The sequence below is a fragment of the Prionailurus bengalensis genome, chromosome E3 (assembly GCF_016509475.1).
Source record: "Prionailurus bengalensis isolate Pbe53 chromosome E3, Fcat_Pben_1.1_paternal_pri, whole genome shotgun sequence".
Classification (NCBI taxonomy): Eukaryota; Metazoa; Chordata; class Mammalia; order Carnivora; family Felidae; genus Prionailurus; species Prionailurus bengalensis.
This window is the reverse complement of record NC_057357.1, coordinates 41,293,946-41,320,088: the sequence shown is the minus strand read 5'-3', so window position 1 is coordinate 41,320,088 and position 26,143 is coordinate 41,293,946. Positions and strand designations below refer to the sequence as shown.

At 62.6% G+C, this 26,143-nt stretch overlaps 2 protein-coding genes across 9 annotated transcripts in view; both read left to right on the top strand.

Annotated features, from left to right (window-relative positions):
• The first annotated feature begins 385 nt into the window (after positions 1–385).
• Positions 386–14,329, top strand: PIGQ (phosphatidylinositol glycan anchor biosynthesis class Q). Of its 6 annotated transcripts, none has more exons than XM_043561132.1 (11): positions 386–568; positions 3,497–4,195; positions 5,900–6,031; positions 6,489–6,609; positions 8,337–8,463; positions 8,806–8,959; positions 9,069–9,180; positions 9,880–9,960; positions 10,415–10,529; positions 12,082–12,143; positions 12,974–14,329. In XM_043561132.1, exons 1-11 carry the CDS (start codon positions 525–527, stop codon positions 13,124–13,126), a joined length of 1,800 nt encoding a protein of 599 aa, XP_043417067.1. In that variant the 5' UTR covers positions 386–524; the 3' UTR covers positions 13,127–14,329. The 6 variants fall into 6 exon arrangements, with proteins under 6 accessions (XP_043417067.1, XP_043417066.1, XP_043417069.1 ...); XM_043561131.1 differs by having other exon boundaries at positions 400–568; positions 8,905–8,959; positions 13,024–14,329; XM_043561133.1 differs by having other exon boundaries at positions 403–568; positions 8,905–8,959.
• A 6,206-nt stretch (positions 14,330–20,535) lies between these two features.
• RAB40C (RAB40C, member RAS oncogene family) overlaps positions 20,536–26,143 on the top strand; it is a 29,145-nt gene continuing 23,537 nt past the window's right edge. The window contains exons 1-2 of one of the 3 annotated variants that reach the window (XM_043561117.1): positions 20,536–20,675; positions 21,158–21,381. In XM_043561117.1, the coding sequence (XP_043417052.1) occupies positions 21,240–21,381 (142 nt within the window). In that variant the 5' untranslated portion in view covers positions 20,536–20,675; positions 21,158–21,239. Of the gene's footprint in view, positions 20,676–20,976; positions 21,029–21,157; positions 21,382–26,143 lie in introns of those variants that run through there. The other 2 variants (XM_043561116.1, XM_043561118.1) reach the window with 2 other exon arrangements.

Here is a 26,143-nt window from a genome sequence, read left to right as displayed (position 1 = left end):
CCTGGGGCTGGGGAGGCAGCTCCTTTCGCAACCCCATGCAGGGCTTGGGGGTTGCTTTTCACCCTCGGAGGGTGGTGGCCCAGTGAGGTTGGGGACCCTCAAAAGCCAGGTCCGCTGGGTCCCTCAGATGAGAAAACGGGGGATGGGGGAGGTTTGGCAGCTGTGAGAAGTCGGGGGATGGGAAGGCAGTGGTGTTGGGGGCACTGCGGGTAGACTGGATGGGGTACAAGAGCTGGGGAGGGGACATGAATGCCTTGGCGGGAGCGAGGATGCCGCATGAGGGGGACAAGGACGCCGCACAAGCCTGCCTCCGACTCCGGGGACTGGAACGTCGCGTGCGCGGAACGCTCGGGCGGGGCCGGCGGGCAGCTCGGGCGCCTTTGGGGGCCGGACCGTCGCGCGGCAACGCTGGGAGCCGGCGGAAATGGGGCTCGTGTCCCGCGGCACGGCCGCGGCGGGGCTGGGGGCTGGGGGCCGCGAGCGCTGTCGTCCGCTCGGGCCGGCCCGACGCGGTCCCCGACCCCATGCCGACCCCGCCGCCTGAGAGCGCGGCCCTGGGGAACAGCCGGTGAGCGTTCGGCGGGGGGAGGAGGGGGGGCCGTGCGGTCTGACCTTGGGGCGCCGCCCCTCCCCCCGGGGCTGTGGGCCCCGACTCCCCGGGCGCGGCGGGACCGGGCGCGGGCGAGGCGGCGGAAGGGGCCCCGGTGGCTACCCCCAGCCCCCGCCCGGCCGGCGCGGGCCTGCCGCCGCTGGAGCCTCTGTTTCCTCATCCGTAGAGTGGGGCCCGGGAGGGGCGGCGGCGGGGCCGCGTGGGCGCCCTTCGCGGGGAGCCTTGGCTCAGCGCGCTCACCGCGGGCCGGCCGCGGCCCTGGGCCCTCCGGAAGGGCATTCAGGGTCAGCGAGCGGACCTCGGCACCTCCAGGCGTCCCTGACTGCGGGAAGGCGGCGCCTGGTGGCTCATTCGGTAGGGCAGGCGACTTGTTGTTGGGGGGGGGGGGGGCAGTTCAAGCCCCACGTTGGGCTTAGAGCTTACTTAAAAAAAAAATAAACCCAAAACCAGCATCGTAGATTGAGTTCTTCTGAAATGAGGCGTAGAAAGCAATGTGTACCCCATGCAAGAAAAACAAACAAATGAACTGTTGTTGGTTTTTTAAGCACAAACTACACGGAGTAAAAGTGAATGTTCCCGGATTATGGAGGAGCAGCGGTGGGGAGGCTTGTCAGAGGACGGCTCCAGCCAGCGAGCTGTCCCTGGCCAGTCCCGTCTGCACTTTTCCCCAGGGGCCGCTGGTGCCCAGGACAGAAGGCAGTAGGCTTCCACCCTGTCAGGGAGACCCTGTGGGAGCAGGGCTGTCCCAGCCCCCCCCCGAGACCTGTCACCGGCCAGATCGGGAAGGGAACTCGCTGGCATTGTGAACACGAGGCCGCCCCGGGCACGCGCCCTGGCTTTGTATTCCGGTCTTGAAAGAGCAGCGCTTTGCCCAAGTTACTGCCCTCCTCCCTCTGCACCTCTGCTATCGATTGCCTGGTCTTTCTTCTTTGTCTGGATGTCTGATCTGAGTAGACTTCTCCGTGTTCATCCCTCCCAGAGGCTGAGGTGGGGGTGCGGGTGGGGATTCGCCCCGTGATGTGTGAAGAGTTCTCTCTCTCTGCCCCATGGATAAGAACACCAGCTTCTGCCCTCTGCTCTTCGTCCTTCCACACGAGGAGCCTTTTCTTCCTTCTTAGGCAAACTTTGTAGATGAAGCGTAACGCACACAAAGAAAACGCACTCACCGTTTGTGCACAACTCAGTGAAGTTTCCCGAAGTGAAAACACCTTTGTTTCAACAGATGCACCTTTTCCTCCAGAGCATCTGTTCGCTGTTGGGCCGATTGTTGTTCTTTTCCGCCAGTAGCCATGCGTAGTTTTCCTTAGGTCCTGTGAAAGGGGTCCCCAAGCAGGGCATGATGGTGTCGTTCGGCCAAGCTGGTGTATCTCAGTGGGCTGGCACTGAGAGGCCTAGGGTGGGATGTCCAGTCCCCCTGCTGGTCACCAAACCAGAGCTGCCGGGTTCCTCCCAGGTCTCACAGTGGCCCCTGTCAGGAGGATCAGGAAGCTAAGTTGGCCTCGATGCCTTTGATAGTGGATGCAGGGATTTGGCCCCCGCTGCTCCAGGCCGTCCCCTGCCTGCACTTGCTGCTGGCTGCCCTCTCCGGTCGCCTGGTGAGGAGGGGGCGTTTGGGAGTCCTGCTGCTCTGCCCGGAAGGACCCTCTTCAGCTGGAACCCACAGCTGTGGGAAGCCCCCTTTACAACCTGCTGGAAGAGGCCTCTACCTTCCAGCCCCAGTCTGGGCCCCTGCAAGGGAGGAAAGCAGCCATACCAGTGATCTCTTGAGCCCTGGGCCTTTGTGTCTGCCGAAGGCCTTTCCCAGAGCCCCCCGACAGAAAGGAGGAGGACGAAATGTCCTGCCATCCCAACACATATGTCCCCAAGGGCCTGGGGAACAGTGGACTTAGTCCCAGACCTGTGTGCCTCCCTCAGGTGTAGGCTCCAGCTTGGGGGTCTTAGCCCAGGGCGGCTGTTATGCCGCTCGTGCTGCCAAGGTTGGGGAAGTCAGTGCCTGAGAAGGAGCGTGCTCCAAGGTGAAGCCCTCAGTGCTCTGCTGGGTGAGGGCCTGCCGCCCGCCCGGTCTTATCTGGGAGGGGCTTTGCTGAGAGACCCACATCCCTGGTCAAGTTACCTCTGGGCAGGGCAAGGCTTGGAGTCTCCCAGAATTCAGGGGTTGCAGCCACTTGGGGCTGTGTGAAGGTTGTGAGAGGCCATGAAGACTGGTGCCCCCCAGCTAGACAGAAAACAACGGGGAGCCTGCCATTCTCCAGGGTCCCCATGTCTAGACAGCTGCCTAGCTCAACTGTGACCAGAGGGAACAGTCCCCCCACCAGGAACCCAGCCCCGATGCGACGGACAGGCGCAGCCGTAGGCAGTGGGGGGAGAGTCAGAGGAGTGGCCAGAGTCCCACAAGAGCAGCAAGGCTCCTCTGGTATATTCTGGGGCTCCCATCCCGTGCCCACAGCCGCCAGCATGTGGTTTCCCTCAGCCCAGAAGTAATCTGTTTAAATTTTCATCTTTAGTCTCGCTGGCTTAGTGAGTAAATCAAGGTTCGTCAGATTTTCATCTGCATCTTTCATTGTTAATGAGATCTTGCATTTTTCCACATGCTACACGTAAAATACTCTCATCACTTTCCTTAAAAACAAGAAGTAAACCTTCACGTTCAGCCCTGCACACCCTTGTGAGTGGTACCGGGGTCGCGTAGCCTCGCCCCCTTTCGGCCTGCTTGTCTCTGAAAGGGGGGAAAGCGTTGCCCGGCCTGGGGTGGGGGTGGGGGCGGTACCCACGCGAGATGGGCAGCTGGGGTCGACGTGGCCCCGCGGCCGCGTGTGCGTGTCCGTCAGGGCGTCGTGGGGCGGCGGCGGCGGCGGCCCTGAGCGGGGTCTCTCCCCTCTCTTCCAGCGTGCCCGGTATGGTGCTCAAGGCCTTCTTCCCCACGTGCTGCGCCTCGGCCGACAGCGGCCTGCTGGTGGGACGGTGGGTCCCGGAGCAGACCAGCGCTGTGGTCCTGGCTGTGGTCCACTTTCCCTTCATCCCCATCCAGGTGAAGGAGCTCCTGGCTCGGGTGCAGCAGGCCAGCCAGGTGGGGGTGGCCGTGCTGGGCACCTGGTGCCACCGCCGGCAGGATGCCGAGGAGAGCCTGGGCCACTTCCTGGAGGGCCTGGGCGCCATCTTCTCCCATGAGCCCTGGCTCCAGCTGTGCCGGGAGAGGGGCAGCAAGTTCTGGAGCTGCAAGGCCACCCGCCGGCAGGCACCTACCTGCCCCGGTGCCCCCGGCGAGGACCAGGTCATGCTTGTCTTCTATGACCAGCGCAAGGTGCTGCTGTCCCAGCTGCACCCGCCCGTGGCCCTGCCTGACCACCAGGCTGGCGATGCCGTGGCCGGTGCTGGGGGCTTGGCTGCTGTCTTTGACACGGTGGCGCGCAGTGAGGAGCTCTTCCGAAGTGACCGGTTCGACGAGGGCCCCGTGCGGTTGAGCCACTGGCAGTCGGAGGGCGTCGAGGCCAGCATCCTCGCGGAGCTGGCGAAGCGGGCCTCGGGGCCCATCTGCCTCCTGCTGGGCGGCCTGCTGTCACTTGTCTCAGCCGCCAGCGCCTGCCGGTAAGTGCCCCTGGGGCCGGGACGGGAGGAAGTCCGGCCCCTGAGCCGTAGCCCAGCCCTCTCTGGGTATGTCTGAGGCTGCCTGAGTGCTGGTTGCTGTCCGTGCCCCTTGCTCCCTGGGTAGAGCATGCCTCCTCAGCAGCGTCTGGCTGCATGGGACCCCGCTGAGTAGGGGGCCAGAGTGGACTTCAGGTGGCTCGGTCCCCTACACGGGCAGTCAGGCCATGAGCAGGCCCAGGTGGTTGCCACCCGAGGGCTGGTGTTTGCCCTGCCTGGTGCCTAGGACTTGTTTGTCCTGGAAGCCTTCGGGTCCCACCCACTTGCCTGGCCCTGGCAGGGCTGGGGCCTGCTCGCTGGGGGCCGTGTGTCTGGGATGGTGGTCCCTAGCCTTGGCTGTTCTCCACAGTGGCCTGGGCTACTCCTGGCTGCAGGCCTGGCCGAGGGATTTATAAAAAAATCCTTGAGGGCCCTGGGGAATGCTGGCACCCCTCCCCCTGTGAGAAGCTGGCTCCCCCATGGCGCCCCCCACCTAGGTCCTGGGGTTCTGGCTGTTGGGTCTGGGGACTGGCTTCACCTCCTCACCGAGGGCTGTGGAGTGCTCTCGCCTGTGCTGGCAGAGAGCCCTTGGCGGCTGTGTGTGGACAGCACCTTGGGTTGAGGGCTGCAGGGGATCTGGACACGAAGGGCGGGTTTCGGATCTTCACTACTCCCTGGAACGAATGACAGGAAAGTGTGTGTCAGCCAAAGTACGGTTTTGGGGAGAGACGGTCCTTAGCTTTTATCAGCTTTCAGAGGACTCAAGAAAGGTTAACAGTGGCTCGTGTGCCCCGAATCCTGATTAGCCCATCGGGTTAGAGCACAGGGATGGTCATGCGAGGCAGAGCTGTTACTGTGCAGAAGCGCAGCCCCCTCTTCCCCTTGGGCAGCCCCAGGGGCGCTGGCGGGGCCCTGGCTGCCCACGGCTGGTGTGAGCCTCGGGGAAACAGCTGTGCAGGAGGGGGTCTCTTGTGCAGACAGTGCGGGGCCGCCTTCCAGCTGACTGGAGTTCAGGAGGGGTGTGCTGAGCACGTCTGGCTCCTGGAGTTGGCTCGGAACGGCTCGAAGACCTCCTCCTTCCTCCCGAGGGCCCGGCACTCGGCTCGTTGGCGGCTCCGCGCCCTTCAGGCTCCTGATGGCGGCAGCAGGAACTCAGGTTCGAAGTGGAGACTCTTGAGTGTAGCCGAGTTCCGACAGGGCACTTTGCTCACAAACGTCTCCCCTCAACGTCCCACTGTCTGCAGAAGCTTCTCAGTGCTTCCTTTGCCTTGTGAGAAATCAGTCTCGTGGGGCAGCCCTGGCAGCCTGGAGACCCTCGATGAGGGTCACCCGTCCAGCGGGGCGAGGCGCTGGGTGGCTGGACAGCACATTCTCTCCACTCCTGGGGCAAGGTCTTGGCGCTTGGCCTTGGGTGTCCCTCAGGTCACTGCTTTGTGAGGAGGTCAGGTTCCCAGTTAACGTCCGTGAGTGCGTCATGACCCTCGCCGGGCTGCCCGCCTGTGCCCCCCGCCATGTGCCTGTGCTGCCGAGTTCGGGAGTGTGGCCATCGGTGTTCGGGGGCTTCCAGGGCCTTGCGTCGAGCCTGGTGACGGCACCAGCCAAGGGGGCCCTCGGCCCTTGGCCGACAGGGAACCCCAGCTGAAGATCCACCTCTCGGTTCCTTCATAGGGTGTTCCAGCTGTGGCCCCTGTCCTTTATCTGGAGCAAGCTCTCCACATGTGAGCAGCTCAGGCACCGGCTGGAGCAGCTCACGTTTGTCTTCAGCACCCAGAAGGCCGAGAACCCCACCCAGCTGATGAGGTGCTGGGTCTCCACCACAGCTGCTGGTCATGCCACCAACCCGTGCCCCCCGCCCACTTCTCTACACCCAGCCCATCCACAGTGACCCTTTCGGGGCCGGCCCCCTCACCGCCCGCCCCATTGGACCCCTCCTTCCAGAAAGGCCCCCTCCTTCCAGAAAGGCCCCCTCCTTCCAGAAAGGCCCCCTCCTTCCAGAAAGGCCCCCTCACCACCAGCCCCGTCGGACCCCTCCTTCCAGAAAGGCCCCCTCAACGCCCACCCCGTCGGACCCCTCCTTCCAGAAAGGCCCCCTCAACGCCCACCCCGTCGGACCCCTCCTTCCAGAAAGGCCCCCTTACCACCTGCCCCGTCGGACCCCTCCTTCCAGAAAGACCCCCTCACCACTCCCTCCCTCCCGTCGGGCTCCTCCTTTGGGCTGGTCCCCTCACCACCCACCCTGTGGGGCTCCTCCTTCCAGAAAGGCCAACGTGCTTGTCTCTGTGCTTCTTGACGTGGCCCTTGGTCTTGCGCTGCTATCTTGGCTTCACGGGAAGGACCGGATCGGCCACCTGGCAGAGGCGCTCGTCCCCGTGGCTGATGTGAGTCGGTTGGGGGAGCCTGGCGTGTCCCAGGGGTGACTTGGTTGGGGGAGCCCAGTGTGTCCCAGAGTTGGAGGTGGGGCCCTTCCTGGGGGCGGCAGAGGCCCATCCGCCGGCTAGAGCACCATTGCCCTTTCCCTCTGTGGGGCCCGTAAGCAGCCCTTGTCCTTGACCCCAGACGGGTCCCATCCCTGGCTCCTGGCTTGGGCGCTCTGCACAGAAAGCATCGCGGAAACCTTGCGTGTGTCCAGGGCTGTCTGTGTGCGCTCAGGCTCGGGCCTCACACCCTGTGGCAGTCAGGCCACTCGCACTGCTGATTCTGCAGTTCCCATGCTGAGTGCTGGGGGCCCAGCTTGTCCGTGGGACTCCCTCCTCTCCTTCCGCGGCCCTCCTCTCAGCTTCTACCCTGCTGCTCGTTTATGCCGGCGCCGAGCCTTCGGCTTCTCTGCCTCCCCTCCTCAGAGCCACAGGCCCTGTCACTCCTGTCGGGGAGCTTGTCTCCCTGCTTAGAGCAGTCCCTCTGGCCCCTTGGGCCTCCCCCACGCCTCTGCCAGTGGCCTGCTGGCCCCGGTGTGGTCCCTGTGCGTGCCACCCCTGCCACTGCCACCGGCATCAGTCACAGCTGTGCTCTGGGCCTGCTTGTGGGCAGGAGCCCTCACAGGCCGGGAGCCCCCATGGCTTCTCTGGGAGACCTGGTCCGAGAGGAACAGAGCAAGGAGGGCCTGGCGGCTGGGAAGGTGGCTTGGTCGCTTCACCTTGCTTGTCCATGCTCTGCCTCTTGGCCGCTTCATCTTGGATCTCCCTTTTGCAGAATTGCGCAGAAATATAAATATTTAATTTAAGAATGAAAGCTCCTTCCTGCCGCCTAGCTCTTATCCTTTAAATATTAGATAAGCTCTATTTATAAAGAATGCTTTGTTTCTCTCCTCACTGCCCCTGACATGGCTGAGGCTTTCATAGGCCCGCACAGTGGGCAGGAGGGGGGTGACAGGTCGGTGACTGTGGGGCAGTCACCGCTGTGGTCTCAGCATTGCTGATAAGGCTGAGGGTCCTTAGGCCTGTGCTCTGGGACGGGCACAGCGCTTGGACATTGGCTTCCTCCGTGGGCAACCAGGATGCGGGTCACCTTCCCTGCTTGCCTGTGTCCGTGCCGTCTCTGGCCCTCGCTCACTTTAGTCGATGACTCACGTCTCATCCATCCTTTTCTCCCGGGAACTCTCTGGCCTTCTCACTGGCACCTGGGCCCCTGATGGGCTCGATACCCTTCAGGATTACCTGAGGGCACCCGCCCAGGGCAGGCCTGGGCCTCTGCAGCACCAGGTGGTGGGGTGGGGTCCTCAGCAGAGGGGCACTGTAGACCCGTGGGCTCCCCCTACAAGGTTCACGGTGAGCTGGGGTCTGTCCCTCATCTGGGCATGTGGGGCCAAGTGCTCCGGTGGGCCCAGTGGCGGGAGGGTTGGAATGCGGGAAAGGGTGGTGGCCATTCGGGCCCCCATGTCCAGAGGGCCAGGGGAAGACTGTCAGCCTTGTAGGCTTTGCCTCTCAGCAGGTCCCAGAGCATCTGCGAAGAGGGGTTCCCTGGCCAGACAAGCATGGGAAAGCTTGTGTGCCCGTCATGTTAGGAGACACCTGGAGGGAGGCACCCAGACTACCTTGTCCCTGCCCAGATGGGCTGGCCGTGGTGGGGTGCAGCTGACAGACTGTGTGCCCCTCCTGCATCCCTCCAGCACGTGGCCGAGGAGCTCCAGCATCTCCTGCAGTGGCTGATGGGAGCACCTGCTGGGCTGAAGATGAACCGGGCGCTGGACCAGGTCCTCGGCCGCTTCTTCCTATACCATCTGCATCTGTGGATCAGTGAGTGGCAGCTCCCCCTGGCCCCAGTGACCCCCCCCCCCCAGCTCGGCTTCTGAAGCCTGTGCACCCAGGGGACAGCCCTGGCTGAGTGGGGCCCCACCCATCCCCTTGGTCCCTGCTTTCCTCCCTCTTGGTGCCGTGTGTGTGTGTGCGTGTGTGTGTGTGTGTGTGTGTGTGTGTGTGTGTGTGCGTGCGTGTGTGTGTGTAGCCCTGCTCTACCAGGCCGGCTGCTCGGCCAGGAGACGGCCAGGAAGGAGAGCAGTCTGGCAGCCTCAGGCGCGCCTTGTCCGTGAGGAACTGGGGGGGTCAGGACCCATAGCTGACCGTCCCCCATCCCACCAGGCTACATCCACCTCATGTCCCCCTTCATCGAGCGCATCCTGTGGCACGTGGGCCTCTCGGCCTGCCTGGGCCTGACGGTCGCCCTGTCCATCCTGTCAGACATCATCGCTCTCCTCACCTTCCACATCTACTGCTTCTACGTCTACGGCGCCAGGTGGGCGTGTGCTCCCCGCTCGTGAGCACCCTGGACGCTTGCCGGGCCCGGGTGGGCTCCGGGGTGGCCCAGAGCCCTGGCCCTGATGCTGCCCGTGTCCCTCCCGCAGGCTGTACTGCCTGAAGATCTGTGGCCTGTCCTCGCTCTGGCGTCTGTTCCGGGGGAAGAAGTGGAATGTTCTGCGCCAGCGGGTGGACTCCTGCTCCTATGACCTGGACCAGGTACTGGGCAGGACTGCAGGGGAGGGGCACCCCTCCAGGGGGCCGGTGGGACCCACAGCCGACTGCCCCCCGAGCTCCAGTCCATCCGGTCCTCTAAACGGCTCGGCCAGTGTAGCCGCTTGGCACCCTGATGGGGTGACCACACTCCTGTCCGTGGCTCACCTCACCTGCCAAGGGTCGGCACGGACGCTGGGGAACGTGAGGAGCCTGCAAGGGGCAGGGTGCATACGGAGCCTCAGATAGCACGGGACCTTGCCCCAGGCGGGAGGTGGACGCTGCTCTGGGGAGGGTGCCGGACCCGCGGGAGCCGCTGGATGGCAGGGCATGGAGGTGACCTAGGCTCAAGGCCTGCCTCTGGCTTTTCCCGTAGCTTAGACCTGGCACATGGACCCTGCGTGCTGCCCTCCAAGGCCTACTTTTGCTGCCCCAAATTCACCACCCGCCCGCTTCTGGTGTATGTGCTCATGTCCTGCTGGCTGGTTCTGTCCGCCCGAGTCTGGAGGGCACGTGGACACGTCCCTCCCAGTACTGGAGAAAGCTGTCCTGAGCAGCTTTCCCTGACTTGTCTCAGGAAGCCAGAGTGTCCCAGCGGCAGGCGTCCCTTTTCTGCTCGGTTACCGGATGGGTCTGGTGGGGACGGGGCTGTTCCCAGCGTGGGGCTCTTGCTGAAGCTAATGGTGGTGTCCTTTCTCCCTGCAGCTGTTCATCGGGACCTTGCTCTTCACCATCCTGCTCTTCCTCCTGCCCACCACGGCCCTGTACTACCTGGTGTTCACCCTGGTGAGCCGAGGGGCTCGCGGCCTGGGAGGGCCTTGGCCACGGCACCTGGCCAAGCCGGCCGATGGGCCTCGCCCACAGTGCTTGGGGGTGATGAGTGTGTGCTCTGCCTGCCGTCTGTCCCCGCAGTCCATGGAGGGTGTGGCTCTCCTATGCTCTCCGGACACTGTGTGCTGGGCCCTACCCTCGGGGGACAAGTGGTGGGGCGCAGGACTCAGGGGCGTGGCACCCAGGTGGCCCACGCCGAGGGGAGGGGATGGTGGTGTGTTTCCCTGGGCTCAGCCACTCCCGCTCGCGGCCCCCTGCCTCCTCATACCTGGGCCTTAGGATCTGGGTGGGAACTGCGCCCTCCCCGGGGATTCCGAGCTCCTGGTCGCCCTTGGTCGTGGCCCGGGACCCTCCCTGCTGCTCTGCTCCTGGGCGTGCGGCGTGGCTCTGAGCGCTGTCTGTGCTGTAGCTCCGGCTCCTGGTGGTGGCCGTGCAGGGCCTGATCCATGTGCTCGTGGACCTCATCAACTCCCTGCCGCTGTACTCCCTCGGCCTCCGGCTCTGCCGGCCTTACAGGCTTGCAGGTGGGTCCGTGTGCTGTTGGAAGCAGTAGTGTGGGGCATGGGGGCGGCTGGTGGGGGAGGGCAGAGACCCCTGGTGTCCACCGGGCCGGCTGCCTGCAGCGAGCTGGAGGGAGACCCACCTCGCCCTCGGGTGTAGAGGCTGCAGAGGCGACCTTTCCTCTTTCTCACCCTTTCCTGCGACGAGTGTGAGATTTGCCCTGAGGTCTGTGTGTAGTAGTGTAGGTGGCACCTGAACGTGGCTCAGAAAAGTGTCCCCGTGTGCTTGTGTGTGACTGTGTGTGCCTGCTCATGCCCTTCAGCCTCGGAGAGGACAGGCCAGGGTGGAGACTGCTGGGCTGGCCAGATCTGTGAGATAGGAGCCTCGCCCCACCCCACAGACCACTGCCCACCGGGACAGTACCCACCGTCCCAGCTGCTCCTGGCTGTGCCCCCTGCAGCTGGCTGCCCCTGTTTTCATGATGACACCAACCACTAGGTTGGCCAGATGCCCCTGAGGGGAGGCTATCCCCGTGGCAGGCCCAGGGAGGCAGACCAAACCGGTCACAGCATCGTGAGTTAGCCAGTCCCGTTCAGGGGCTTTGCGCATGTCAGGGAACACGGGGAGGGCAAACCTGGCCCTGTGTCCGGTTTGCAGCTCAGCCCCCACACCAAGTTCAAGCAGCCTCTTCCAGCCCGTTGAGGGCCAGAGGACTTGAACCTGCATGTTCCGTGGGCTTTGGGCCTAACATCGGCCTACTGGGTACCCTTGAGTTCCCTTTCCAGACCACTTCCCCTGCAGGCCCCCAGGTGGCCCATGCCAGGGGCTCCAGCCTCTGCCCATACTTTCTTGCCAAGACCAGGCTGGTGAAGAGCCTGAGACCCAGGGTCTCCCTCCCCCGGCCCACAGCTCGTGGCCAGAGCTGAGTTGTTTTAACTTCACATAAAAACCCACAGATGCTGCTGCTTTCTCTCCTTTTCACTGAGTTTGCCTTGGGGCCTCTTCATCAATTGATAATTAGCTCCTGCTTCTCTTTTTAAGAACTTTCTGCCTTGGGAATTCCCAGGCTTAGGAGCTCACACTGTAGGCCAGGGGCATGGTGGATTCCCAAGTCGGCCACGCACACAGAATTTAGAAGACCTTTAGATGCTGGGAGGGTGGCCACAACCCAGCAAGCACCCCGTCCATCCTGTGGGACAGCCCAGCCCAGCCCGCATCCCGTTTGGAAAGCAGCACAGCCCGTGCCCCCGATGCCCAGCTGACTCTTCCCTGGCTCCCAGACACGCAGCTTCTGCCTTTCGGTGAAGTTCTGTGGAGGCTTTGATTCCGGCCAGGCAGCCAGCCCAGAGACAGACGGGAAGGTTGGGGCTGGGCTGGGGGTGGGCGAGCCTGTGGCGCCACCGGGGCTGTCCTCAGCCTTCTGAGTGCCACCGGAGGTGCAGGGCCCTCTGCCCGCACCCACCCGCCTGTGCTGACACAGGAGAGGGAGGCCTGGGAGGCTGTCTGCAGGCCGTGGGCCTTGGGTGGGGCTGGGGGGCTCCGCCCTCCCTCACAGCCACCTTGCCCTTCCTGCAGCCGGCGTGAAGTTCCGAGTCCTGGAGCATGAAGCTGATAGGCCCCTCCGCCTCTTGATGCAGGTGAGGCCTCTGCGCACCCCTCACGCCGCTGCCAGTGGACTGACCCGGCACCCACCTGCCGTGGTGTTGCCCAGATTCGGGGGCGGCTGGGATCTCATCCCTCTGTGCTTCCCTGGGCGTAGGGCTGCAGGGTGCAGCAGAGCTGATGGGTGGGGCCCAAGGGGAGGCTCCCTCACCTCCGAGACATCTGGGCACTGTGACCCCCTCTGCCTGGAACCTCCTTCGGCAGGACCCTGGATGGGATCCCTTGTGCTATGTCAGATGCTTTCAGCCACGCAGGGCTCCTGCCTGCTGGGCCTTGCACCCTTGGTTCCTGCCCTGGGTCCCACGGGCTCTCATTCCAGGTGGACAAGGACAGACTTGGTGAAGGCCTCGGGACACACAGGCCTTTCCTCTTGGGCTCTTTTCTCGGAAACAGCCCCTTTGGCCTGTGGGAGGGAGTAGGTGGGTGGCTACTGGCTGCTGGGGGGCGGGGTGGTTGGCCTGAGGGCCACATCTCAGGGACAGTCAGATACTGAGGCAGCCAGCCTGTGTGGTGTTCTCGGGGTGGGGCGGTGTGTTCCCAGACCACTTGCGAGGCTCCTGCGAGGGTAAGTCCTGCAGTAGAGGGGTCTGTACCCCTCCAGTCCGGCCCACCTCCCCTCCCTGAAGCCTATCTCGAGGAGGGCATGCCCGTCTCGGCCGGAGTGTTCCCTTTTGACCCGCTCACGCCACCCCTGGGTGCTGCAGAGAGGGCACGACTGGGCAGCGCCGGCTCCGACACGGGCACGATTGACAGCCCGGTGCGCTGGGGGCTGTGTGCTGGCTGACCACCGCCCTCGTGCTTTCAGATAAACCCCCTGCCCTTCAGTCACGTGATACGCACCTACCGCCTCCCCAGCTGTGGCTGCCACCCCACCCACTCCTGGGGCTCCCTGTGCCGCAAGCTTTTCTTCGGGGAGCTCATCTACCCCTGGAGGCAGAAAGGGGACAAGCGGGACTGACGGACCCTGGCCACCGGCCCGCCCGGCACCGCCACACGGCCACAGTCAGCCCTCCACCCTGCCGGGGAACGCTGACTGTCAGGACGGCATGCATCCGTGCAGTTTGCCTTCTGTGCCCCCGGTTGTCTGAGGCCTCTACATCTGCCCCTGGCTCCGAGGCTGCAGGGTGCTGAGCAGGAGGTCACAGGGGCAGCCAGCTGGGCCAGCAGGCCCGTGCTTCATCGCTAGCAGTGTTTGCCTCGGGACCCGCCTCCTGACCTGCTGGGATGGCATCGGCAACCCGGTGCCCCCCAGCCCCCGGGGGCCTGCCCAGGAGCCCTGCTCTGCCCCTCCCATCACACCCAGACTCTGGGAGGGGTTTGTGGGCCTCTACCCCTGACCACCACGGCCACTGCCAACGGGGCAAGCTGGCAGCTCTCTCTGTCGGGAGGTGGAGGGACCCCTCCCGGGATGCGCTCAACGGTCCTTGAGGCAGACCCCCAGCATCCCGTCCTTGGGGGTTGCTCCAGGGTCCCCAGAACCAGCAGCCCTGGTGGCCCCGAGCCCTCTGGGAAGCCGGCAGCACTGCCCTCGGAGCCTGGACCACACAAGGGTTTGCTTGATGCCACCCGGAGAGGTTGTCCCGCAGGGGGAGCTGCCACAGGCCTTCGGGTCTCCCTGTGTGAAGCCGGGCCACGCGGGTGCCCAGAGCCGCCTTGCCAGAGACCAGCCATTCATCCTGCCGCCCTGTCCCTGCCCCACACCCCTGCGGGAACAGGCCCCTTGGCCAAATACCATCTCCCTCACTGACGTCGCACAGAAGCAGGCAGCTCCTAGAGAGACACGTTTGTGGTCTCCAGTGTGTGTGTGGCGGGGGGGTAGGGGGCAGCATTCAGGCCGCGTCTGCCTGCCGGCTGGCGTGGCATCTGACTATGGGCGCGAGCCCCACAATCCCCAGGGGGAGAAAGACTGTACGTGCGGATGGCATCGTCTGTGTTTTGTCCTCCTGGAGTTGTTTGTGCTCGTGCCGTAGCCCGAGCAGGAGAAGGGGCAGCGGCCTCTGTTCATTGTGGGCACTTGGGCCTGTCCACCTCTGCCACCTGCACTCCTTGGCTGCGGGCCACAGCGGGGAGCCCCTGGGGGAGTTCCCAGCAGCTTGGCATGTGACGGGACAGGTCCTGGCTCTGCCTTTTTCTACTGAGACAATAAAACTTCCCACCCGTTTGGAGCGTACCCTCTACCTTCCCATCTCCACACGGGCAGTGGGTCTGAGGAGGCACCCCACCTCCATCGTGACGGTGGTGGGGCCGAGGTGAGGTTCCCCTTCTCCTGGGGTGGTAGGACAGCTGGCCCCCATTGTTTTTCCTACGGTGTCTGTGACACCCGTTTCTTGTTCGATGCCAGCCTGGGGAGCAGTGGGCACACCATCCCCTGAAGCAGGCCTCCCTGCGGGTCTGGCAGGTGGGTATGGAAGTTCTGGCCCCTTGAAGATGTCCTGGCATGGATGGGTGGACCCAGGATCACTCACTCTCTGGTTTTGGCCTTGCCCTGGTATGAATGAGAGGGCTGAGGGTAGGGGTGCAGGCCTCCCTGGGGCAGGGGTGAGCCGCCCTGGCTCTGATGAATAGATCACCTCAAACCTGTGGACTCCTCGCAGGGCAGGGATCCTGCCTGCCTCACTCTACTCATCCTGCAGCCTTGAGGGACCCTCGGCTGGCCGCCTGTGCGCCTGCCGTCCTGGCTTTGCAGGGAAGGGCTAAAGTCCGGAGAGGTCCGTCAGCACCTCCCAGTGCTGTGCCTCCACTAACGGGTCAGCAGAGGCTGGATGGGGAGCCCTACGAGGCCCCTGTGGGTTCTTGTGGTGCCTTTCTGGTCTGAGGCAGGTCGGTGAGAGGTCAGAGGTGGGGAGTGGTGCGGGAACCCAGTGGAGGGCCCAGAGCCTCCGAGGAGTTTGCTCAGGTCTGTCCCCAGGCCCCCAGAGCCTGCTGAGAAAAGCCTCCACCACCCGTCTTTCTTGCCAGCAGATGCCAAAACTCGAGATCATGTGGGGCCCACCGCCTCTCCTCTCGGGGCTCTGCCCAGCCCATGGGACGGTGGTGGCCACTTGACAGGCCATGCCTGGCAGCTGTCCCCCTCTGCCCGGCTGCCTCCCCACCTCCTGAGGGCAGCACTGGTCGCTCCAGCCGCTGCAGCCACCAGGAGATGCTACCTGCACCTCCCAGGCTGCTCCCATCCTCCCAAGAACAGCCTTCTTCTGTGGACGGCCTTGTCCTCACCCCAGGTCTCTTACCACCTCTGCCACGCTGACCGGGGCAGAGCCCTGTGCTCCAGCTTCCCTGAGGCTGGATCGCAGGTCGCCCCGAGAAGTGGACATTTGCCTTCCATTCAGGGCCACTGCTTCCCGCTCCGGTTCTCACGGCTGGAAGACAGCGGCCTCACGCACATCAGTCAGGAGATGAGCTCAGAGAGGGAGGGTGACTAGTTGAAGGCCACACAGCGGGCAGGTCTGAGCCCCACAGTGTCTCTGCACCAGCCCCTCCTGTGTTTGGAAGCTCCCTGTGTTGACATATTTCAAACTTACAGAAACACAGTGCACAGTACTGTCTGGCACCCTGAGCCACACTCCCCATCGTTCACACTGTGCCACTTCGGGTTTTGTATTGTGCCGTATTTTTTTCCAAACAATTTGATTGTCACTTGCCCTTAATTTTGCCCCTAAAATGTCCAGTGTGTACCTTGCAGCCACAGCACAGCGAGGGGAGTCGATTAGCATGGGCAGGCCCCTTGCTGGGTGCCCCCAGGTGACCTCTGCAGTAGCCTGTCCTCCCCCCCCCAACTCCTCCGCCCCCCCCCCCCACCGTCCCTGCCACACGCTCGCTGTGCCGCTCCCCAGGGCCCTGTAGCCTCCGGTGCCCCCAGCCTGCCTGCCTTTCACCACAGTTACTCCGTAGGATGTCCCTCTGTGCGGCTCATCTGATGATTCTGACCAGAAGATTCAGCCCCTGTGCTCTTGGCAGGAAGACCCTGGACATGCGACTGTGTCCTTCCCAGGGTGTCACCTTGGGAGGCACATGGTGTTCGTCCATCCTGGTGACGTCTACTTGATCTCCAGGGGTTCTCCTCCGCAAAGCCACTTACTCTTTAATAAGTAATTTGTGCCGAGATGTTTGCGACCACGTGCGTGTCCACCCTCTTCACCCTCCGGCTCGCCGGCTGCGCCATTGGTTGTTGCTGGACGCACACGGGGACTTTCCGGCTTCCTCCTGCTGTGGGGTTTCATGGGGCCTCTCCTTGGCTTCAGCCTTGGGCTGGGGGGAGTTCCAGAGTAATTGAACTTTTGTGGGTGCCCCCAGAGAGCCTGGGCACAGGACTTTGGAGCCAAGATCTGTTTGCGCGAGGGGGAAACCCCAGACCCTTCTTGGAGAGCAGAGCTTGGGGTTCAGCATAGAGAGCAGTGGGAATCCTGGAGGGGAAGGCAAAGACATCCCAGACCACTCCCCGCCTGGACAGGAGCCGTGTGTGGAGGCCTGCGGGGGGCCTGGGGGGTTTCTTCACTAGATACTTCCTGAGTCTCTCGAGAGAGGGGGGTGCCGGGACTCACCCTTAACCACCTAACGCGTGGTACCTCAGCAAGGCTGAGCCAGGACTTGGAAGCAGAGGACTGCTCTGGACTGCTTCGTTGGCCTGAGGCCCTTCTCGGCAGCAGGGATGCCTTCCTGTCCCCTCCTCAGTCTGGAGAGCTGGCACTTAGCCCCAGGACGTCTTTGCAGAAGGGCACGCATCTGCGTGGGAGGCAGCGCCTCTGTCCACAAGGCCTCCCAGACACCAGGGAGTTCGCCCGCCACCCCATCCCCCCATCCCGCCCTTGTCTGGGCCCTACTGCCCCAGACCCTGTGGGTTCCTATGGTGCCTTTTTGGTCTGAGGCAGGGAGGTAAGAGTTCAGAGGGGCTGGGAGCAGTGCAGGAACCCAGCGGAGGGCCCGAAGCCCCTGAGGAGAGTTCGCCCACGCCTGCCCCCAAGGATCACACCCCCGGACGGGCCTCCAACCTACAAAGCAGGGACGGTTGCACATGCTCCACAGGCTGTGCTGGGAGAGGCCCGGTTGAAAAGCCTGCATAGGGAGCCCGATTCCTCGGTTTGTCCTGGGTGATACGGAGCAGGCGGTGGAGCTAAAGCCACCTGAGCCTCTTCGGGGGAAGTCCTAGAGGGATGAAGGATGCTTCTGATTTAAAATCTCTGAGGGGCGCCTGGGTGGCGCAGTCGGTTAAGCGTCCGACTTCAGCCAGGTCACGATCTCGTGGTCTGTGAGTTCGAGCCCCGTGTCGGGCTCTGGGCTGATGGCTCGGAGCCTGGAGCCTGTTTCCGATTCTGTGTCTCCCTCTCTCTCTGCCCCTGCCCCGTTCATGCTCTGTCTCTCTCTGTCCCCAAAATAAATAAACGTTGAAAAAAAAAATTTTTTTTTTAATAAAAAAAAAAATAAATAAATAAAATCTCTGAAAAAAAATTAAAAATAAATAAATAGAATCTCTGGGGAGGGGATGATAGTGGGTGGTCACCCACTGCCCCTTTCAGGCAGCCTCAGAAACCAAGAAGGAAAGTGGCAACCCCACAGTGCTTCCAGTCCCGGAACGAGGGTCTTGGTACTTCCGAGCAGGGAGCGGGTGGCGCCAGGGCAGAGCCGCCACTGACCGCTGCGGGAGAGGCCGGTCCCGTCACCCCCAAGCACCCTCCCTGCCCTGCCAGCTCGAGGTTCAGGGGGTGGGCAGACACCTGCCAGCTCCCTTGTGCTGCGCCAGCCAACACTCAGTCCCTGGCCCCTCTGGGGACTCGGTCCCCTACCTCCCAACAAGACCCTGCCCCTGGCTGTTTCTGTAGCATTGTGTGAGGCGGGTGGCTGTGCCCTTCCTGTAAGTGTGGAGGCTGAATCTGCTGCCACCCAGCATCCAGGGAAGGGCCATTCCGCAGGAGGAGGGCGTGGCCTGAGCAAGTGCACGAGCAGGATCGTCAGGGCTCCTTTGCAGGTTACAAACGAGCCAGGTGGCCCTGCCCATGCCTAGTCAGTCTCTGCCCTCAAGTGTCCCGGCTCTGTGTGTCCCCAGAGGACCAGGAGCACCAGAGGAGAGTCTCTGAAGGCAGGTGAGGAAGGCCCAGGTGCTACTCACCCAGCAGAGGAACCAGCTCCTCAGGAAGCCCCCCAGGCACCACACCAAAATGCTCAGAGGCCTGCCCGTGGCACACTTCCCAGGAAAGGCTGCTGCAGCTTGGGGACGGGGTCACCGGTGTGGTGCCATTCACGCTGGGGTCGGCTCCCTGACAACCACCTGCTACTGGAGGGATGGCCTAGGTTCGGTGACCTCATGGGAAGAAAGTTCTTGCAACCAGCTCCTTACTTCCTGGGTGGACATGCCAGCTGGGCTGTCCTCAGCGCAGCACACCGGGGGATGGCCCTTGTGGGCACATGCCTGTTCCCTCTGCACAGATGTGCTTTCCAGGGAGCCCTACCTCCCTGTGGCCTCTCCGCTGCACATAGCACTCAGTGCCTGCTCTGGTAAGGGCTGTGCTTGGCTCAGCTTTGGCAACTAATTCTTTTATTAACAGTTTTACTGAGGCATATTTTACATATTATACAATTCACCCATTCTGTGAGCACAATTCAATGATTTTTATTCAAGGTGAAAAAAGTGCTTTTATCATTAAATTTTAAAATGCTTATTTATTTTTGAGAGAAACAGAATGAGCGGGGGAGGGGCAGAGAGAGAGAGAGGGAGGCACAGCATCCGAAGCAGGCTCCAGGCTTTGAGCTGTCAGCTCGTACTCACCAACTGTGAGATCATGACCTGAGCCAAAGTGGGAGGCTTAACAGACTGAGCCACCCAGGTGCCCCAGGGCTACTCATTATTAAGCATCATGTGTAAATAATGTTCTCATAAAAATGTTATCAATGAAGAGAAAGCCACTTTTTTTAAAGTTTATTTATTTTCAGAGAGAGAGAGAGAGAGTGCGAGTGAGCATGTGCAGGGCAGAAAGGGAGATGGGAGTCCCCAGCAGGCTCCGCACCATCAGGACAGAGCCCATCGCGGGACCGAAATCACAAACCTTGAGATCATGACCTGAGCGGAAACCAAGAGTTGGAGCTACCCAAGTGCCCAGAGAAAGTCACTCTTGATCCGCAATCCCAGAGGAAAGGATCCTGTCATACTTCCCAGACCACTTCCTATGGACGTATTATGCTTTCATAGACCTAAACCTGGAATCAAATGTGTTGTTAGCTTTTTAAGAGCATAAATTGAAATTACACTGGATAGATCATGCTGTCATTTGCGTTCTTCTCATCTCGTCTCACGACAGTGTTGTTTGCACCTCATCTCGTTCACTGTAGAACTGCATGAACGGGGTTGATTGAACAGCTCCCAAACAGCGGTCCTAGATGTTTCTGGACCTTCAACATGACTACAACGTTGCAGTGAAGTTCGTTGACCTCGTTTCTGAGGACTTCTCCAAGCTAAATTACGAGCCTGTCCGACCCCCTCAAGAGAGCTGTTTCCCACGTCCTGGCCCACAAGCGCTGTTGCCAATCTGATGGCTGGAAGGGGAATTATTTTGCTTTAATTTCCATTTTGCAGAGTGAAAATGCGTCTTCACACGTGTTCACAGGTTCTGCATACTTCTTTGCCCATTAAGAAAAATAACCCTTTCTTCTTGTAAACAACCGCGGGCTGACTTCCTCCTGGAGGCCTCCCAGTCCTGCCCCGGACCGCCACGCCCCTCTCCTCCTGGGACCCCCACCCTGCCTGACTCGCTACGACCTGGTGGGCGGCGCGGCTCCTGCCTCGAGACCCTGGGGGCAGGGCCCGTGCTGCCGTCCTCCCAGGCGCCGAGGTTCGAGAACGTTGGGCATTCGCAGTCGTGTACCGCGACCTAAGGACCACCGGCCCAGGCCGCGGCGCCCCTTACCCTCGCCAGTTCGCCGGAGGGCTCTGGCGCCCCCGGCCTCCGGCGACCCCACCCCCACCGGAGAGGAAGTCCCGCCTCCCAGGCCTCCCCTGAGCGCCGATTGGCCGGACTCGTCCCGCCACGCCCGGGCCCCGCCCCAACGCGGGGAGGGCGGCTCCCGAGAGCACAGTTCCAGGGGGGCTCTCTGCCCTCGCTGAGGTCTCTGCGGGAGTAGCGACCGCAACTTGTTAGAGGCTTAAGTCCTCCGGGACCCAGCCGCGTCACCTGACCCCCGGGGACGGCCACCATCCTGCTCCCGCTTGTGGGAAGGGGGCGTATGCAAACAATCTGGAGTCCCAAGCTCCTGATTGGTGAGCATGTAGGGAAGGGAGGAAAGCACGGGGTGAGCGGGGCGGGCTTAGAGGGGCCGTGATCGACGTGTGGGCGGACCAGTGGCTCTGGGAGGATAGGCAGCGGTGGCCAATGGCAACGGGGAGGGGGCGGGCGAGGGCCGAGGTGTTGCGAGGGCAGAGAACGGGATTGCTGTTGACTCGGAGGTGCTCTGCGGGAAGCGGCCGGGGCGGTAGAGGTGCTGACGGACGTGCCGGCAAACCAGAGGTTCCGGGAAATACGGAGGTGAGTAGCCAACGGCGACGGCGACCAGGCAAGACGGTCAGCATCTTCGCAACGCTGCGTGGGGAACGGTGGGGGCGGACAGTCGTGACGGACGTGCGTATGGGCCAATGGCGATGAGAAAATGCCGGCGGACGACCAATGAGGATGGCGTGGAGGTGGGGCGACAGGAGGCTTCTTGGTGCTATGTGGGAAACGGTGGAGGGGGGGCCGGCGACCGTGACGGACTTGCGCAGGGGCCAATGGGCCTGGGCGGGCGGGCGGGGCGACAGCCAATGGCGGCGCTCGGTCCGGGGGCGGGGCGGCGAGGCAGCTAGTCTCCGTGCGGGAAGCGGCGGGGCGGCGGCAGCGTTGAGGTGAGGCGGGCGGGTGGTGGTGGCGGCGGCGGCGGTGGTGGTGCTGCAGGTGCAGGCGACGGGGGCGGAGGAGCGGGCGCGGCCCGGGCCTCGCCGGCCGGCCCCACTCACCCGCGCTCCGGCCCGCAGGTCGTTCCGAGGCCTCCTCCCCGCCGTGCTCCCGCGGCCGGCGCCGTGGGCATGCGGGCGCGGCCCGCGCGCGCGTGAGAGGATGGGGACGCAGGGCAGCCCGGTCAAGAGCTACGACTACCTGCTCAAGTTCCTGCTGGTGGGCGACAGCGACGTGGGCAAGGGCGAGATCCTGGAGAGCCTGCAGGACGGCGCGGCCGAGTCTCCGTACGCCTATAGCAACGGTAAGGCCGCGCTCCGGGCCCGCCCGGCCAGCCCGGCCGGCAGTCGCGGGGGCCTGCCTTCTCGCGTCCACGGCGCCCGGACCGACCCCGCGCCGGCGGGGAGCGGGCCTGCGTCCCCGTCTCCTCTTTCTTCCCCGGAGGAGGCCCCCGGCGGCGCCGCGGCAGCCGGAGCCGGAGCTCTCGGCGGCTTGGCACTTTGCTCATCGGCCTGAGGCCTTCGTGGGGGCTGCGCGCTAGACGGGCGGCCGCGACTTGGCGGCGAGCGGCCTGGTGGCTGCGGGCCCCCGCGGGGCCGGCAGTGCCCAGAGAGGGGCTGTGAAAGTGGGGGCCAGGATGTAGGTGCGGGGGCTTCTGTGCGGCGCACAGCCCGTGAGCAGGTGTGCCAGGGGTGGCCGGGCCGCTCCCGTGACCCCGCGGCTGCGACCGGGGAACCGGCGCCGGTGCTGGAAGGACATGCCCCGCTCTCAACGCTGGTGGCTGCGCGGCTCAAATACGCAGCACATACGCGTCCCCTGCGAAGGCAGTTAACACGGCCAAGTGCAGCGGTGGGGCCGGTGCCCCCTCTGTGCTGGGGCCCGTCCCAAGCCACGTGGACTTGGGGTCCCTTTAGAGGAACCAGGAGAGCCGCTTGGGAACGTCAGCACCCAGGTTTTGCAAGGACCTCTGTGCTCCCGCAAGTAGTTTTATCTAATTTTACCTCTTCAGGTCTTTGTTCTCCACGCCCTTTGTTGCTTTGTTTCTTGGACTCTGGTCGGTCCTGTCAGACTGCTCTGAGCGTTTGCTGTTTGCTAAATTGCTCGCCTACAGGCGGCTGGCGGCGTGGACGCTGTTTTTCCCAACCTTTCGTTTTAGGACTTGTCAAGGTTGTTGGATCACCTGGACCGGCTGCACGCCCTTCCTGCTGGGACGGCCTCGGTGGTAGGCAGCCGCCGCCTCGCCTCCCGGAGCATGTGTTCTCAGCCCCTCTCAGAGGAGGTCCCTCGAAGGGCAAGAAGGGAGCAGCCCTGGGTGTGTTGTGGGTGAGGGAGGGGCCCCACTGGGGCCTTAGCGTGCCCCGTCATGGGCTCCTGCCACCTCGACGGTCGCTTCGCGGTGCCGGTCAGAGGTGTCCTTCCTGACAGTGAGCGGTTGGCTGCCTTTCCAGGGGGAGCCGCGCTCCCCGGAGGCCGGTGGTGCGCGTTTACAAGAGCGCGCGGGGCCCTGGCTTCATCAGGGGCAGCAGTGTTTTCCTGGAACCTGGGTCTGTGCCTTTGAGGCCTAGCTCAGCCTGCCGGCAGCTACTCCAGTCGGGTGCAGTGAGCACTCAGGGCACACAGAGCCACTAGTCGGAGAGAGGGGTCCCACCTCCTGTCCCCTCTGTCGGGTGGCGGCGGTGGCTGCCCTAGTTCCTGTGGCACGTTGACTGAAGTGGGGCCAGTATTGAGTAGAGCGTGGCGACCTGCCTGAGGCCAGGGAGCTGGGCCAGGGGGAGGGCCGTCTTCCAGAAGTGGTGAGGAAAGCCCACTCTTGGAAAGGCCGCATGTGCAGTTAGGGCCAGGGCACACTCACAATTCCCATCGAGTAGAAAATAGGAAGTGCCAGCCTCTGCGTAGCATCCTCGGGGTTAAGACGTGTGCAACAGGGGAGCGGGTGTTTGTGGTCAGGGCACCAGCTCACGGACCCCGGGGGCCAGTGCTCTTTCGCAGAGTGAAGTTGGTGGTTCCGAGAGCGCCTCTTTCTTCTCTGAAGGCTTCTTAAGGGAGACTCTTGAGGGTTTGGGGAGCTCTGGAGCAGCTGGTTCTCGGGTTTCCGTGAGAACGTAAATTCGCTTTTTGGAAGAGTTAATAACGTTCAGGAATTTTTTTTTTAGTGTTTATTTTTGAGGGAGAGAATGAGCGGGGTGGAGGGGCGGAACGGACAGGATCCGAAGCGGGCTCGGTGCTGACAACAGAGAGCCTGATGTGGGGCTTGAATTCACGAACTTCGAGATCCTGACCTGAGCCGAAGCTGGACGAAGCTTAACCAACTGAGCCACCCAGGCTCCCCGGGAATTGTTGCATTTTTGATTCTCTTGCAAGGGATATACGTGCATTTCTTTTTCCCATTCACCGTTGAAAGCCTTCAGCGTCTCTCCCGGTTTCTTTGTGTTCTGCCTGAACGTGCATGGTTCCTGTGACCAGGAGCGGATACCCCATGGCAGGGAAATCCCCACTTCGTGGAGGACGGGTGATCAAAGTCCCTTCCTTGGGCCGACCTGATTCCTCACCTGCATCGAAGTCTCGCCTAGCCTGTTCTTGAGGCAGGTATGTGAGTGCGTGTCGTTCTCCTCGGCCTTGCGGACCCGGGAGTCATCCAGGTGGCCTTCCTCGTGCTGGCACCCAGAGCGGGGACAGCCGTGTGCGACACTGTGCCTGTTCCCCAGGGAGCCCGCAGCAGGCTCTTGCTCTCTGGCCGGGCCGGTGTGCTCTGTGTGTGCGGGTCTCCGTGGTCTGGAACCGTTCCCTGCAGGAGGTCTCTGTCTCCCCTAAATACGCAGCAGTGGTTGTAGAGGAGGCAGGCGCCGTCTTTGGGGGAGAGGCGTGCTCTGCACAGAGGTCCAGCCGGGCTACCTGCTGGGACGTTACGCTCCGGTACCAATGTGTCAACGGGTCTTGGTTGTGAGAGCTGGCTGGAAGGAGGTGCGGGTGTTTCATGAGCAACTTCTACTCCCGAGTGCACCCCGGCTCTGAGTCTGCCCTGGGGGTGTGTGCTGGCCGCCCCCGGAGCCCAGGGACGCCCTTGCTGTGGGTGCACGGGCCCGCTGCCACCTTTCTGAGGGCGGCGAACGTCTTGGCGCCCACAGGTCTTCACGGTGAGGCTCGAGGGCCGACGAGCAAGTGCACTGTGGTCGATAGGCCCACGTTCTGAGAGACTCACTAGCGGACACGAATCCATCCCGGCCTGTCTGCTTCTCCCGCGGTCAGTGTCGCTGGGAGCTGCTGAGTGTACTTTGAGCCTCGGGCGTGGCTGGCGGGTTAGTAGGAGGAGCGAGGCGTTTGTGACGGGTGTGGACAAAGCCAGGCAAGCGTGATGTCTGCGTGAGCTTCTGGGGCCTGCTGGTTGTTGATGTCCGTGGGAGCGAACAGTGCGTGCCCTGTCCGTGGGGGGAGCGGTCCAGAGCGTCGGCCACAGCCCCTGTCAGCCCCCCGCTGGCTAGGCTGGAGCTCACCGTTCCCCCAGCTCCATGGTGCTTCCTTGGACGGTGCTGAACATCTCTTCCCGCCTGGCTGGAAGTTGGTGTGTGTCCTCAGCGCCAACCCAGGGGAAAGGCTGTGCTGTTTTCCTGAGTCAGGACGGGTCCCGGACGGTATGCCTGTGGTGCGTCATCCGCTGCTTTGTCCCCAGTGTTGGTGTGAGATGTGTACCCAGGAGGCATCAACTGCTGCGTGTCCTGAATGAACAAAGCGGCCCGTGTGCAGCGTGTCTGTGTTGACAGAAACTTGCTGTTGTCGCTGGGTCACCGCACGACCCCTCGTGGTCTCTTTTCTTTCTCTGTGTGTGGTTGGTGCTTGTGTCTGGGTTCTGTCCGTTTTCTGGGCGATTTACTAGGCTTTACCTTTCTTCTGTCAGATGCCAGGTTCCAAGAGGGGCGTCGGCCCTGAGTGTGAAGTGTGCCCGGCATGGTCGCAGTGCTGGGCTCCCCCTTGGCTGTCTGTCATCTCGTCCCCTCCGCCACCCTGTGACGGAAGCACCACCATCGTCCCGTTTTGCAGATGAGGAGCTAAAACTCAGACGAGCCGAGACTCTGCAGCTGTCACAGGCAGCACGGGGCCTGGCACCCGTTGTCTCCCTAGGCGCTGGCTGCCCGACCCCCTTCTCCTGGGCCCTGAGGAGCTGGTTGCTGAGTTCCTGGGTGACACTTCTCTCCAGGCTTTGTTGGCCGGAGTGTGGCCGCTGGGCACCTGGTGCTGATGGGTGTGGGTGCCCTCTTCTCACCACGTGCCCTCCCTGGTCCTGGAACTGCCTCCCCCGCTGCTCTGGGACCTGAGCCCAGTCATTGAGGCCTATTTGTCCTGCCTTCACTGCATTGCTCCTGCCCTGCCTGCCTCTCTCCTAGCTGTGACCAGCAGAGCAGAGCCCCAGCAGCTCCCAGGGTCAGTGGCTAACCAGGGCAGCAAACCACCAGTTTCCAGTGTATGCGACTCATCTGTGCGGGGCTGGGTTTCTTACCTGTCCCTTTGCCAGAGGCGCTCACCTACGCTGTGTGTGATGTAGAGATCAGCCTACCCCAGCCGGACAGGGTGGCAGGCTGAGAGGGGCAGCGTTCTGTTTCTGCTTCCGGACAAGCTGACTAGGCTGATTTGTAATTTGAACTGGCGTGGCCTTGCCTAAATTTTCTTAAAGTGGGTAGGTAGAATATTTTACTTTTTTTTTTTAATTGTTTATTTTTTGAGAGAGAGAGACAGAGACAGAGAGTGAGCAGGGGAGGGGCAAAGAGAGAGGGAGACACAGAGTCAGAAGCAGGCTCCAGGCTCTGAGCTGTCAGCACAGAGCCTGTTGTGGGGCTTGAACCCACGAACTGTGAGATCATGACCTGAGCCACAGTGGGACACTCAACCGACTGAGCCACCCAGGCACCCCATAGAATATTTTAAATTTTCAGTTTTTTTCCCCCCAACCTGCAGCAGTTTCCATAAGCTCGAGTGGATAATAGAACAGGTGTCTCAGTGACATTGCCCTTTCGTGTTGGGTACACATAATGTCATTGTCCCCGCCAACAAGCGTGTGGCTTGGATGATGAACT